This window comes from Ciona intestinalis, chromosome 11 (genome assembly GCF_000224145.3).
Source record: "Ciona intestinalis chromosome 11, KH, whole genome shotgun sequence".
NCBI lineage: Eukaryota > Metazoa > Chordata > Ascidiacea > Phlebobranchia > Cionidae > Ciona > Ciona intestinalis.
The window spans coordinates 3,986,811-4,002,372 of NC_020176.2; the positions used below are offsets into that span (position 1 = coordinate 3,986,811).

Sequence of the window (15,562 nt, forward strand, 5' to 3'; positions counted from 1 at the left end):
AGTGAAGAATCTTCCCCCCACCTTTTTTGCTAACCACTAACCCCTAGGTTAGGGGATTAGGTGTTGATGGTTAGGGGGTTAGTGGTTATAGGAGTTAATATTTATTACACCCCAAGTATACAGAATTTGCTTTTGACTGAATATAGGGAAATTCCCTACGCCGAGGCAGGAAAAGAAAAAAATAAATCGTTTTTTTCTCGGTGGTTTTGTGCAAATTATTTATGTGTAAAGTAAACCAGTTTTTTTAACGTTGATAGCTGTAGACTACTATGTCTTCTTTTAATCTTGACCATAAGACAGTTTTCGTGTTGGACCACGGACCTACATTAACAGAATCGTCGAAGCAAAATGTGGATTTTGACATATTTTCAAAAGCACGACCACAGGTAGGACACTGAATTAAAAAATGAAAACATCTATATGATGAATATTTTAACGAAATTTAACTAGAAAATAGTTTAAAATTAGTTATTTTTTGTTGTGTTATTGCTAATATAACTTCAAGTACTACTTATGTTCTGTAAATTATGAAAATTACAAGTGAGTCACTGGTTATGACATATATTATAACGACCAAGTTTTCCGTTTTATAAAGTTAGTTACCACATATGTAACTTTGTGGATTAAACTATTGCCTAGTCTTTTTCATTTTTATGTTATATGCAGACATGCTGTTAACCCTGTTTAACCAGGTTGCCTCAGGACCAAGCTATACCAGTTTGATTAAACATGGGCTAATTAAGCATGGTGACTGTGTACAGTTACTTCACCAATTCCTGTACATATTATACAGGGTGTTGTTCCATTAGCGCCAGTGTCGAAATCCTTATGGACATGTTGTATGGAAGCATTGTGTGAATACAGTAGGGTGGTTTGGGATATTTTTCCTGGGGAGAAATTTCTACGATATGTGGTCAGCGATTCAACGTCAACTTTTCTTAACTCGTGGAAACATGAAGAGCAAAGTATGAGCCATGTAAGTGTAATTTAAGGGATATTGGTAATGAGTTAATAACTTATTACGTGCATAAAACAGGGATTTTCTGGTGAATATACAATACACACATGACATACAGTACAAACATGACAGCCAATATGTAAGACACCACTTTTATACTTTACAGGTAGACTTTCATGATTATATTGGTAGCGAAGACTACTTGCACTAATCAATTTTACTGAGATAATATTTAGATTGAAACAGAAATACAACAGTCCTTTTTAAATGAAAATAATTTACGAAAAACAAAATTTAACTAAAATTAATTAGATTTGTAAAATATTTTTGGTTTTGTTTCCAGTTGATGACAAAATTGGCTGGGATTGGTCCACCACTGAAGAGTTCCGATTGCAGCGTTATTCTTGGCCTTGTATCAGCTGTAGCAGCTCTATGTGAAGCAACTGAAATCCAGCAGCAAACGATTACAGAACACCCGGGACATATCATTGAAAATAGTGGGAGGATTGTCTGCATAACGCAGCTGAAAAAGTAAGTGTTTCAACTTTAAACTAGGAGAATATAGGTTTCCACTACAGATCCATAAGCAGTCAGTTTGTATATCCCCACTTCTAAAAAAAAAAAGTTTTTTCAAAATATCAATTTACAAAGTACATAGTATAAAGTTGCAGAGTAGAGATATAAATTTGTTTTGCTGCTTCTATTTATTATATTGGATTTGTTGGTTGGGGCGTCGTGTCTACAAGGCTGATTTATTAAATTTTAGTATTAGTTTAATCATGTGTACATCACATATTATATATATACAGTCCTATTATGTACCTGTAAGCAAAATAAATTATTTTTAAAATAGGTCCATTCTTTGTCAAATTTCATTGAAACACACTAAAACATGTTTCTTTTTAATTAATAATTTGTGTTCAATGATTAAGGATATAATGATCATATTTAAATATTAGTGACAGCCATAGAAGATCATTGGAGGAATGCGTGGCTGAAGCAATGAAGCAACATAACAAGTTGTCCGAATCATCTGGGTGAGAAATATTTGGATTTATTTTCTATTTTGTTGGGATTCTTTTCTTAGCATGTTCGTGGAATAGTTACAGTAAGATAAAATTTGGTTTAAATGTGTTCAAAGAAACTCTTTTTTTTCCATTATTAATTGCAATTTGTAAAATTGTACCGCATTTTGGGCTAGAGTGATAGGTCAACTGCCGTAATATTCCCAGATCCCCTAGTAACCTCATGACCTCACCTATGTAGAATAGAAATTGTTTGTTGGTCAAACCCTACCTTTTTATCCTTTTAAGCTACCTTTATTAGTCTTACCTAAGCTAAGTTGTTTTAAATTACTGTTAAGCTAAGTTGTACCAACATATATATTATTGTAAATCTTAATCTTGATAAGTATATCTTGATAAGTATATTTTGATATTCAGTATTCTCAAAATTTCATCAATTGAGCTCGTACTCGTGCATGTGAAGTCTTTTGGTTCTGATTGTGAGGTCACAGAGCTGCGTCATGTTCTCCCAAACCACCCAAGCGTAACGACCGAGGTTCATGACGTGAAAGCAACACGACACGGGATCGCGATTGGGAATCGAATGCTTAACTTGCTGCAGAAACATTACAATTTATCCGTAACAAGCATAACAGGGATACCTATGAAGGTATTTCATTGTAATAGAATAATTGCATCTTTTTCAGCAGTGCTGCTAAATTATTTCTTTTATATTCGGCTGTATTAACAGAGAAATGGGTTTTAAAACCCATAGACCACACTTCCAAAAAAAAGTTTAAAAAAGTATTCAAGTTTTTCTAAGGGCCACGCTTAAAAAAACAGTTTAAAATTTTGACATCAATTTTTTGTTTCTAGGAAGAACAACACGCAAACAGCTCAGCCAACTACGATGTGCTTCTAATGCATGAGAGACTGACCGGTACCATGAATCGGGCAAAGATTGACGTTTCCGACAACGAACTTACATCTTCTATGTCGTTGAAGTGGTGCACACCAAAGATTAATGTTAATGGTAGGATTGTGTGTTTAAAACAAAACTCTGTAAATATTGGACAATTCACTTCTTGGTAGTTGGCCACATATAACTGGTTGCTGGTGTTTTATCTTTGTAGTCGCAAATTGTGTTTAATTTTAAAAGATTTTGGTTTTACCAAAAATTAGGAACATGTATGTTTTCCATTAATTTTTAGGAGGTTGTCTAAATGGTTTATATTCGAGTGGTTTAGAAGCCTTTGTTATGTTTTGCACTCATGTCTGTTCTCTGTAGATATCATCTTGTATGTGGATTGAATTTCTCCAAAGCAAAATATTAGTACCTGTGCTTATAGGCTTTTAAAATATATACCTCTCTATATATTTTAAACCCCCGTCTAGCTGTACACTTACAGATCTAATTGTATTAACAGAGTTATACCATTGTACTGGAGCTGCAAGGATAAGTCCTGTAGATGTAAACAGTAGACCTTCCCTTTGTTTGACAAACTTCTTATTAAATGGTGAGTTATCCTATGTGGATGAGAGTTTAAAATGGATAGTCATAGACTTAGAGATGTGTGGTCTAAAATTTTGCCAATTTTTTAATAACTGCTAAAATTTAGCTCTAACAACGTGGTGTATTTGGCAGGTTGTGCCATATTTATCCTCTTAGATAATAGAATTGAAGGCTATTTAACTACCATAGCAGCATGTTTGTAATCAAACCTCACAAACATCCAGGGCGGTCGGTCCTTCTTGATCATTGGCAGAAAAGTGGGGAGGCTGGTGGTGGATCGGTGTCAAGTGGGTCAAAGAACACACACATGATATCATGCTGTGGTTCAGATATATTCCTCCATGCATTAGATGTATACAGAGTCCCATTCGAAGACCCTCCTTCCATTTCTGATGGTCCTGGTGGGAGAGTGACCGATTACCGAATTAATGTGAGTGAATATGTTGACAAAGTGTATTAGAAATGTGATAGATGTTAAACTATTTTAAGTTTAGATTATATATACTTAAGCATACCGAAATTGAATAAATATTTAAAAGTCATGCTAAATATGAGTAAACCTACCTACCACCCACCAAAGTTGAGTTCCCGATATGTATGTGTTAAATCTAAAATAACGAAATCTTAAGATTACCAAACCTTGTAGGATTTCACTGAGCTTGCAAAGAAAGCTGAACTTCTGCCTATTGGACACAGATTAAAGTCAGTAGGAAATGAACCGATCAATTTATCGATGAAACTACTTGATAGAATGTCCAAGCAGTGGCCGCTTGTTTTCTCAAAAACTATTGTATATAATATGAAGCAAGCAGAACCCCTGTTACAAATTATAACAAAGGTAAATTATGCTATGTACTAGAAATTATCTATTTACTTCATTATTAATTTAGAGTCTTTTTCTTATTAAATGCTTCAATTTGTCTCATGGCAACACATGTTACCTTTAACTCACAAATCACATCAGCCAATTGTAGCAGCATTGAGCTTTGTACTCAGAAGCTTTAAACTTCAAAATAAGCCACATATAAGGAATAAATAAACTAAATGCACATAGTTTTCAAAACAACATTTTTTTTGCAGGAAATTATAAGCGATGATGAAGTGGTAAATTGCCAACGAGTTATTTATCATTTGATTTCGATGGAGAAAGATGGAACAGCGCTCCCGGTGTCAGGTTCAACGACTCGGGGACCAAATAAACACAAACGGTAAAAATCTGATTGTTGTCATGAATTAAAAAACCTCCTTTCTATTCTATTGTTTGTGGGTTAGGTCCTGGGATTTAGGCCCTTGGATTTGGGCCAGGTTTGTCCCATAATCGCAACACTTAGGATGCTTCTTCAGATTTTTCATGCGACCGGTGCTTAACTTTGCCACACCGCATCGCAGACAGCCACATTTTTTTCGCACACATTTTTTATCACTTTACTTTATCCATAATTCCATAATTCGTTCCCACCTAGTGAGGAGCAATACAAATCGATGTGGAATGAGTTAGAAGGCCTGCTACGTTTGCATTCAACTATTTCTGCCAATCATAAGCAAGTGTTGGACTGTTTGTTGAAATGCACGGGGAAGGAATCAGAAAATGGGAACGAGGAGAAACCACAAGCAAAGTTTAGGTAAAAAAGGAGCATGCATAGTTCTAAGAATTGTGTTTTAAGGAATGTCATTTTGCTTATTTTACTAACTTCCCCTTGTTTTTATTAATCTTATCTCCGTTACTGAATCCAAAGAGTTGAATAAAAGTTGATGTTATGTTCTGCAGGGTATCGACAAAAGAAGAAGTATTTGAATCACCAGAGTCGCCCCCTCCAGTTAAAAAGATGAAAAATGAATCAGAAATGGCCATTCGGCCTTCTAAAGGTCCTTGTAATTAATTATCATTGAATAATAACTTTAAACTTGGTAACTTTACTATTTATGGCTTGCTTTAACTATCACTTATTGAAAGAAGTTTATTTTTTGCGATACAGGTTTACAAATTTGTTCTAAAGGAGCATGTAAATAATGAGGAAGCTACAAGGATGTTTTAGTTGTTTCATAATCTTGTATTGGGTTTTTGTATTAAAAATGATATACCGGTAAAAATAGTTTCAAACCCTTAAACTATGCGTTGTTACATTTTAGGTGCGCAGTCTATTCTTAGCATGTGGCAGAACCACATGGATAACCAGAACTCCCAGTTTCATGTCGAGTTTTGTGGAAGACTGACATCAGACAGCAATAAAGCAAGATTGTATCCAGATATTGAAGATGAAGTAAGCCAGGTACAGGCAGCTTCATCACAAGATAAGAATGATCGAAGTGGAATGAGGTAAATTCTATCAGGGGTAATTGGGGGAGTAGCAGCAAAACTGGGGTGGTATTTTCATCCACCTACCTTTACCAAACTATTCACTGTCGAATTTACCTGCCTAAAACTTGGTTAATGGATTTTGACTGCGTAACTTATGTAGGCAGTTGTTTCTGTTGAATGAATGAATGTAAAAAATGTGTTTGCTTAAAAAGTGTATTGTATTGTACAAGGCGTGGCGGTGGTAGTGGTGGACACAGATTTGGATCTTTTCATCGTGGATCAAGACAAGATCAAGGGAAGAGTGGAAGGTCTACTCCAACATCTCATATGAAACAGAAAGCCATGAAAAAGATGAACAAACCATATTCTCCAAAGACCTGATAAATCGTTTAAAAAAGTGTTATTTTTTGTCTTTTCTTAGTACTACTCACATGTGGATTTTCATTCCGCTTGTTTGTGTTTGAAGAGAGTTATCAACGAGGAATTTTGGTCACAGCGAGCATAAAACTGTTTATTCTTTCATTAGGTAATCGGGTCTTAACGAAGTTATACGATACTGGTTTGTTGATTGCAATTTAATAAAATAAAACTTCTATATAAAGGAATTAAAATACACAAACATTTTATCCATGCCCATTCACAAACGAAAATGTTTTCGTCCCTTGATTTTATGCATGATTAGTTTTAGGCCCGCAACCAATCAAATCGCGAGGAATGTTTTCTTTCTAAACGTGGTGTGCGCGCCAAGTTTGCTGCGAATTTAACGTATTGCGTTGATTTGGATGTAAAATATAGAAGGGAAATCCTTAAATTAGGAGTGGCATATATTATCGATAAGTACATTTTTAATCGTTTTTGACAGCAAGAAAGAAAATTTCTGTTTTATTTACCAAAAAGTCGAGTGCGAGTGAAGAATGTGAGAAGTTAAAATATAACAATATAACCAATAATTGCTATCAAATAACCGCCAACTACAAACGTCTACCACTTTCCACCAGCCTAATCTTTAACGTAATGGGGGCTTGGAGAATTCTTTACTAGTCCCAATGTTACTTGTATATGAACAAGTTGTTTGCCTTTAATTATAGATACCTTGAATGTTAATGAATGTCGAAAACTAATGTATTTTGTGCCGTTAAATTAATGCAACTAAGTCTTTGAACGTACTTTCTGCGAATTCGTTTGTATAAGATGGATAAGTTTAACTTACCAAGCGTTGGAAGAGGCCGCGGGCTTTCAGTTTTAAAATTACTTCAAGAAAAATCTGATTCTGAAGCTAAATCTGAAGAATGTGGTTCCACCACCACACTTGCTGCAGGGGATAACACAGGGGTTGATTCTGCCGTGTCAAAACTAAGTCTGACAAGCTCACTAGGCCGAGGTCAAACTGTTGGGTTGATAGGTCGTGGGCAAGCTTTGTCGCCCCCATTTCAACTGCAAGGTGCTGCTGGTCGTGGACAAATGTCATTTTTGTCAAAAGGACGAGGCTCTGCTTTACTTCAGGAGCTTGGTATTGGTAAATCAGCAGAAGCTCTAAAACCTTGTGAAAGTCTGCCCGTTGTATTGAGAGAAAAGACACCAGAAGTTGAACTTAAAAAGCAGAAAACTTTAACCACTCAACCACAATCAATTGCTCAACCATCAATAACATCACAGGATATCACTAAGGTGGATGAGGTTGTTAAATACCATGGTCAAAGTGGTCGACGAAACGATATACGAGTTAACTGTGTTCGTGTGAAATGCATTAACCTTGCTGTATATCAATACCATGTCTCCTTTGAACCAGTGGTTGACAGCAGAAACATGAGGTTTATGTTGTTAAACCAGCATCGAGAAGTTATAGGAAACACAAAAGCCTTTGACGGGACCATCCTCTATTTACCAATGAAGCTTGAGCTTAATGAACTTCGTCTGAAATCTAAGCGTGTCACAGATGAAGCAGATATCGTTGTGTTGATCAGGTTCACAAAAGCAATTGATCCTGCCTCTTCCCAGCTGATACCTTTTTATAACACAGTATTGAAACGGTGTATGAGACTCCTTGATATGTGCCCCGTTGGCCGAAACTATTATGACCCTACATCTCCAAAAACCATTGAAAAGCTGCAACTGATTTTGTGGCCTGGGTATGTCACTGCTATCAAGAAATTTGAGGATGGTTTGATGTTAAATATTGATGTATCGCATAAGGTTCTGCGTCAGGATACGGCCAAACATGTAATGGTTGAAGCCTACAAAAGATCCCCAAACCAATATCGTGATGCTTGTGTAAAGGAGTTAGTTGGAGCGATTGTGCTTACGCGGTACAACAATAAAAACTACCGTGTTGATGATATAGCGTGGGACATGACACCCTCAAGCTCTTTTACCAATTCAAAAGGTGACAAGCTCACTTTTGTTGAATACTACAAAGTTCAATACAAAATAGAAATCACTGACTTGAAGCAACCAATGTTGGTACATCGACCTAAAAAGCAAACGCAGCGAGATTTCAAGAGAAATGAAGGGGAAGATTATTGCATTTGTTTGGTCCCTGAGTTGTGCTACCTTACTGGATTATCCGATAAGCTGAGATCTGATTTCCGAGCGATGCGAGAGATACGTGACAACACATCCTTTGATCCAACCCGACGAAATGCTTGTCTGGAGGAGTTTCTTAAGCGAGTTAACATGAACACCAATGCAAAGAACGAACTACTCAGATGGGGTCTTGAACTCGACATGAAAACTTGCTCCACTTTTTCTCGCTCTCTTCCTTCTGAAAAGATCATGGTAGGAAGAAACCAAGTGTTCTCATGCGGTCCAGATGCAGATTTTGGAAGAGAAGTTACGCGCTCACCTGTTATTACTCCAATCCCAATTAATAACTGGCTACTTGTTTTCGTAAAGAGAGATTCGAACAAGGCTGAAAATTTCTTTCAAAAGATGATGGAATGTACAAGAAAGTTGGGGATTGATCTCAGCAAGCCCAGATTTCTTCAATTGAATGATGACAGAACAACAAGCTATAAAGATGCCATCTCTCAATCACTGAACCCATCCACACAGCTGGTGGTGTGTATATTCCCTACTTCCCGTGATGATAGATACAACGCCATAAAGAAATTATGCTGCGTCGACATGCCTGTCCCTTCGCAAGTCATCATTTCACGCACTTTACCCGATGACGCAAAAATGGGAAAGTTTCGGTCAGTGACAATGAAAATTGCTCTTCAGATCAACTGTAAGCTTGGTGGGGAACTCTGGACAGTTGACATCCCTCTTAAAGGACTTATGGTTTGTGGGATTGACGTTTATCATGATCCATTAAAAAGAGGAAAATCTGTTGCAGCATTTATTGCAAGTTCTAACAGGTTAATGTCTACTTGGTTTTCAAAAGCAATCATTCAACAACCTCACCAAGAGTTAATCGATAGTTTGAAACAGTGCTTTGTAAATGCATTGAAGAATTACTATGAGCTAAATCATGCTTTGCCAGAGCGTATCGTTATTTTCCGAGATGGAGTCGGTGATGGTCAACTAAACATAGTGGCTGAACACGAAGTGGTTCAACTTCAATCATGTTTTGAAATGTTCTCAAAGGTTAAGGGGGATAAATATAACCCAATGCTAACAGTTGTGGTAGTTTCTAAACGCATCAACACAAAGTATTTTTCACTTGATTCGAAAGGTTTGTCTAATCCCTGCCCAGGCTCTGTGTTAGATCATACTGTGACACGACCAAACTGGCCGGATTACTTCTTGGTGTCTCAGCACGTAAGACAGGGTACCGTCTCACCTACACATTACATTGTAGTCAGTGGTCATGAACATTTAAAACCCGATCACATGCAACGTCTGTCATATAAACTCACACACATGTACTACAACTGGCCAGGAACCGTAAGAGTGCCCGCACCTTGCCAATATGCTCATAAACTTGCTTACCTTGTTGGTCAAAGCCTTGGGCAGCACCCTGCACCGCAACTTTGTAACAAGCTGTTTTATTTATAATTGTGTAGCCGGTATATTAAAATGTGTTACCGATTTTTGATGGTTTGCCTGTATTTGCTTTCTATGCCAGCAAATTTTGTGTAAGTTATCCAAAACAAGGCGTGCCAAATTATTGAATATAAGCTTCAGCCATTTAAAAAACTGTTATTTGGAGTTCAAATTTTACCTGCTTCAAGTTTTTTTAACTGCCGAGTAACTACACACACACCATATTTAATATGCATTGTTTTATAATTTTAATACATCGTGCTTTTTCAACATTTTTATCTCAATGTCTTCTACAATTTGCTTAATGTTTAATTCAATAGTATCATTCAGTACAAAGTCAACAATTCAAAACATAACCAACATTTTTCATCAAATGTAAATGAGACATGCTGTTAAATATATGGGAACTTTATTTAATAATGTGGTCGAATGCAACAGTATAACTGGACACTAAAACATAATGTCACTGCTGTAACTTTGTTGACTTTCAATTGTCTGAACACAAACCGTTCCATTTTCTATTTCTTTGTTCGTTCTTTATATTTCACAGATTGCATGTTCGCAGCATTTATAATTTAAAATATCATTTGGACGATTTTGCAATAATTTTTTTATAGGTAAAATTGCCAATCCTAATTTTATGTCACCAAATTTCTTTATTGCAGAAGAGTTTCTCAATTAACGCTATGTTTATATAATATTTCAAAATCTGTCACCTTGAAAATACAAAAACAAGCAAGATCTTTTTAAAGTTATTTGGTAAGTTCATTTACTTATTTGAATTTGTATAAATTACAGATGTAATAATTAATTTTAAAGGTAAATTAAACTGTTTTCAAATTTATATAGATCTGGTTTTATTTATAGAAGGTTCTATGCCATGTTAAGTGACCCTCCTATACTGTGTACAGTATTGCAGTGTGCCAACTCTGGCCTAAATCCTTGGTCTTCTGGTGTGCATAGCATGACACCTCAATATGCAGATTAAGGTAACATGTTTTAAAGGAGGTATGAAATATTCTGACAGTTTTATTAGTATTGTGCTTGCCAGGTCCATGAGAACCAATATGAGTCAGCGTGAGTTGTTAATTTAAAGGTGAAAGGTGTAATGTTTGCATTAATTGTGTTTTCTATGGAGTTCGATTTGTTTATATCAAGAAATCATAAAAAGCTCATTGCTAAGTTCACTGTTCGTCAGTTACGCTGTAGAATAAAACACTTTAAAGTAAAAACAGAACATTTTATTTTAATGTGAAGAATTTTGACATGATGAAATACACGATTCGGATGGCTTACTTGCGGTGGCTCATGCTTTTCCAGTATATATATGCGCTTGACAGACGAGGGTAACGGTCTGGTGGTCAAACACGCAGACATCGCAAACGGCTGCGAGACACAGACGTGTCCGGTAATAATCAAATTTGAGCAAGCAGGCAAAAAATCTGAATTCACAGTACTCAACTTTCGTTGTTGTGTCTAAAATTTATCAGTAGCTTTGAAGTACTGCATCAACAGAACGAAGCAGTGATACGATGATTGTCTCTGCTACGTATATGCTAAACATAAACTTGGTAACGATAGCAGAAGTAATATTAGGTAGGGAGAAGAGGAATTAATCTGTTAGAAAAGAGCATTGTTAATTGTTTAAAACGCGATCAGGGAATCTGGGATTTAGATGCGAAAGTTATCCCATCTTGCCCCTGTACTGCTATACATATACTCATAGTCATATAGCATATCAATCGTAAACCAGGTAAGAAAGTACTGGGTTGTCCTTGATATAGCATTAAAATGAAAGTTATTTACGCTAAAACCGGCACTAAAACTATGTCGGCGGTGTTTAATGAGTTTAATCAGAAAGTATAAGAGGTTGGATCAATAATACGGTGATAAGGTTCAAGTTCTGGTAACTTGAAAATTATAATTTTAAAAATAAATCCTATTTTTGAAAACATTTCTTCACATAGGCGGAATGAGGAGTTATCGTTTTTGATCTGATATAAAACTCCAATACATTAACATCTGCCAGCTTTACTAGTATTGTGCTTGTCAGGAACTTGAGAGCTCAAGTGTGTCTGCATAAGTTGGTAATTTAAAGTTCGTAGATGTATTGTTTGCATTAATTGTCTCTCTTTCTACGAAGTTAGATTTGTTTACATGTAGAAATCATAAAGGCCTTGTAGGCCTATACTGCTTACTGTTTGTCATTGTCAACTTATTGTTCGCCAGTGCTGTAAAATAAAACTGCTATGGGCTATAACGTATATATGCGAAACCTAAACTTTTTAACACTTTGGGAACGATAACAAAAGTAATATTATGTAGAAAGAAAAGGAAATGATCTGTTAGAAAAGAGCATTGTTAATTGTTTAAAACGCGATCAGGAAATCTGGGATTTAGATGCGAAAGTTATCTCATCTTGCCCCTGTACTGCTACACATATACTCATATAGCATATCAATCGTAAATTAGGTATAAGGAAGTACTGGATTGTATTTGTTAAAGCATTAAAATGAAGGTAATTTACGCTGGTTATGCTAAAACCGGTACCAAGACAATGGCTGCCGTGTTCAATGAGTTCGGCTACAATACGTACGACTTCTTTGAGAACTCGTTTTACCTCGGTAAGGATTGGGTAAAAATAATCAACGAAGGTGGAACCGTGGAAGATTTTCGAAGAATGTACAAAGGTGTTGATTCGCCAACTTTTATTTTCTGGGAGGAAATATCAGAAGCTTACCCGGAAGCTAAGGTCAATCGAGTTTTTTTTTAGTTTGTGAAATGTAATTGTTACCTTGATCCCTGCAATGGCGATGACGGCGTAAACTAATTCTGTACTGTTACAGCGGGCCTAAATGTACGTTAAACACACGAGTTCCTGGGCTCATTGCGTCACATGAGATAATTAATTCCATTTTCAGATAATCTTTTCTGTGCGGGATGAAGAATCCTGGCTTCGTAGTTTGGAGAAGCAAGTACATTCTCATGTGTCTGAACCGAAGTATCTTTTAATGCAAATGCTCTCTTACTCAGGATGGGGCCTCTTTAGGTTTACTCAAGCTACTGGTAAGTATTTATATGTGCATACTGTGTAGCCAATAAAGTTATAGCATCAGAATACCTACAAATATAGGAATACGATTCACAGTACAAAAGCGTATTTTCGGCACGTAGAGATTTTAACACACGTGTCCAACTTTGTACGCCTTATTACTACACTATACCAGTGTTTTGATGCCATATATTGGCATTTGCCCTTGATGTCGGAGAAATTAGAGTACTAATTATCGTAGGTATATAGATACTGGTATTTAACCTGTGTTTTTGTTTAAGCTCTTGTGGTTATCGGTGCCGCAATAAAGTGGCCTTGGGGACCAGTAAATTATAACCCAACATTATGGAAGAGAATTTATAGGAATCACAACAGCAACGTTCTGCAAGTGAGTTCTCTGTTTATATCGCTGGTTATTAAACCATATAGGATATCGTTGCCAAAGGCTACACGCTTGATTCTTACCCACGATAATTAAAAGTAGATCAAACTGTTATAGGCCTATCCGTAAACGATCACACTCACAACATTTTAAAACAAGATCATAAGAGTTGTGCGAAACAGGACACTCCCTTTTTGAGCCTGCCCTATCCACCGTAATAAAAAGTAAACCCATTTAATATCCAACAGAACGCACCAAAAGATAAACTGTTGATAGTCAACTTTAAAGACGGTTGGGGACCAATCTGTGAATTCCTGGGGGAGAAAGTTCCAGACAAGCCCTTCCCGCATGCGAACAAGGGAGCATCGCTTATAAAGGAATCGATGGAAAGTCACCCGATCGTGATAAAAATGCTCAGAGAGACAATGTTTACTCTCGGAGTTCTTACTCTCATTGGGGCGTATGGTGGGTACAAGGTTTACCAAAACCCAGCAAGTATAAGTGGTTGGTTCAATAATACGATGATAAGGTTTAAGTTCTGGTAACTCGTAATCCTAATTTTAAAAGCAGAGTCTCTAGGTTACAGTGTTATAATTTTTTGAAAGTTCTTTGTTTACTACCAAACGGGACGAGAAAATAGAACGAAAAGGTGTCCCATCTTCCCCACTCTACTATATAAAACTCCAATACATTAACATCTGCCAGCTTTACTAGTATTGTGCTTGTCAGGAACTTGAGAGCTCAAGTGTGTCTGCATAAGTTGGTAATTCAAAGTTCGTAGATGTATTGTTTGCATTAATTGTCTAGCTCTTTCTACGAAGTTAGATTTGTTTACATGTAGAAATCATAAAGGCCTTGTAGGCCTATACTGCTTACTGTTTGTCATTGTCAACTTATTGTTCGCCAGTGCTGTAAAATAAAACTGCTATGGGCTATAACGTATATATGCGAAACCTAAACTTTTTAACACTTTGGGAACGATAACAAAAGTAATATTATGTAGAAAGAAAAGGAAATGATCTGTTAGAAAAGAGCATTGTTAATTGTTTAAAACGCGATCAGGAAATCTGGGATTTAGATGCGAAAGTTATCTCATCTTGCCCCTGTACTGCATGCTGTATACATATACTCATATAGCATATCAATCGTAAACCAGGTATCAGAAAGTATTGGATTGTCTTTGTTGTAGCATTAAAATGAAAGTAATTTACGCTGGTTATTCTAAAACCGGTACCAAGACAATGGCTGCCGTGTTCAAGAGTTCGGCTACAATACGTACGACTTCTTTGAGAACTCGTTTTACCTCGGTAAGGATTGGGTAAAAATAATCAACGAAGGTGGAACCGTGGAAGATTTTCGAAGAATGTACAAAGGTGTCGATGCTGTGCTTGATTCGCCAACTTTTATTTTTTGGGAGGAAATATCAGAAGCTTACCCGGAAGCTAAGGTCAATCGAGTTTTGTTTTAATTTGTGAAATGTAATTGTCACCTTAAAAATTGTGCAACGGAGACGAAATTGCGATAGTGATTCTGTACTGTTACAACGCACCTAAATTTACGGTTAACTTGCACACACGAATTCCTGGGCTCATCTTATTGCGTTACATAAGATACTTAATTCCATTTTCAGATAATCTTTTCTGTGCGGGATGAAGAATCCTGGCTTCGTAGTTTGGAGAAGCAAGTACATTCTCATGTGTCTGAACCGAAGTATCTTTTAATGCAAATGCTCTCTTACTCAGGATGGGGCCTCTTTAGGTTTACTCAAGCTACTGGTAAGTATTTATACTATGTAGCCAATAAAGTTATAGCATCAGAATACCTACAAATATAGGAATACGATTCACAGTACAAAAGCGTATTTTCGGCACGTAGAGATTTCAACACACGTGTCCAACTTTGTACGCCTTATTACTACACTATACCAGTGTTTTGATGCCATATATTGGCATTTGCCCTTGATGTCGGAGAAATTAGACTACTAATTATCGTAGGTATATAGATACTGGTATTTAACCTGTGTTTTTGTTTAAGCTCTTGTGGTTATCGGTGCCGCAATAAAGTGGCCTTGGGGACCAGTAAATTATAACCCAACATTATGGAAGAGAATTTATAGGAATCACAACAGCAACGTTCTGCAAGTGAGTTCTCTGTTTATATCGCTGGTTATTAAACCATATAGGATATCGTTGCCAGAAGGCTACACGCTTGATTCTTACCCACGATAATTAAAAGTAGATCAAACTGTTATAGGCCTATCCGTAAACGATAAACGGTCACACTCATTTTAAAACAAGATCATAAGAGTTGTGCGAAACAGGACACTCCCTTTTTGAGCCTGCCCTATCCACCGTAATAAAAAGTAAACCC

At 36.5% G+C, this 15,562-nt stretch overlaps 3 protein-coding genes across 3 annotated transcripts; all 3 read left to right on the forward strand.

Moving 5' to 3' along the window:
- Positions 1-198: 198 nt before the first annotated feature.
- LOC100186394 (integrator complex subunit 13-like) lies at positions 199-6,393 on the forward strand. The gene is made up of 14 exons (XM_002130433.4): positions 199-386; positions 794-976; positions 1,302-1,489; positions 1,918-1,995; positions 2,401-2,632; positions 2,839-2,995; positions 3,390-3,479; positions 3,700-3,905; positions 4,122-4,313; positions 4,556-4,683; positions 4,939-5,097; positions 5,244-5,341; positions 5,606-5,792; positions 6,005-6,393. The coding sequence occupies exons 1-14, from the start codon at positions 270-272 to the stop codon at positions 6,153-6,155; spliced, it is 2,166 nt and encodes a 721-aa protein (XP_002130469.1). The 5' UTR covers positions 199-269; the 3' UTR covers positions 6,156-6,393.
- A 445-nt stretch (positions 6,394-6,838) lies between these two features.
- LOC100181639 (piwi-like protein 2) lies at positions 6,839-14,134 on the forward strand. The gene is made up of 5 exons (XM_002130541.5): positions 6,839-10,517; positions 12,277-12,510; positions 12,680-12,824; positions 13,092-13,198; positions 13,441-14,134. Exon 1 carries the CDS (start codon positions 6,966-6,968, stop codon positions 9,768-9,770), a length of 2,805 nt encoding a protein of 934 aa, XP_002130577.2. The 5' UTR covers positions 6,839-6,965; the 3' UTR covers positions 9,771-10,517; positions 12,277-12,510; positions 12,680-12,824; positions 13,092-13,198; positions 13,441-14,134.
- Positions 11,919-15,435, forward strand: LOC104266268. The gene is made up of 4 exons (XM_009862036.3): positions 11,919-12,448; positions 14,566-14,639; positions 14,823-14,967; positions 15,227-15,435. The coding sequence occupies exons 1-4, from the start codon at positions 12,271-12,273 to the stop codon at positions 15,418-15,420; spliced, it is 591 nt and encodes a 196-aa protein (XP_009860338.2). The 5' UTR covers positions 11,919-12,270; the 3' UTR covers positions 15,421-15,435.
- The last annotated feature ends 127 nt before the right edge of the window (positions 15,436-15,562 follow it).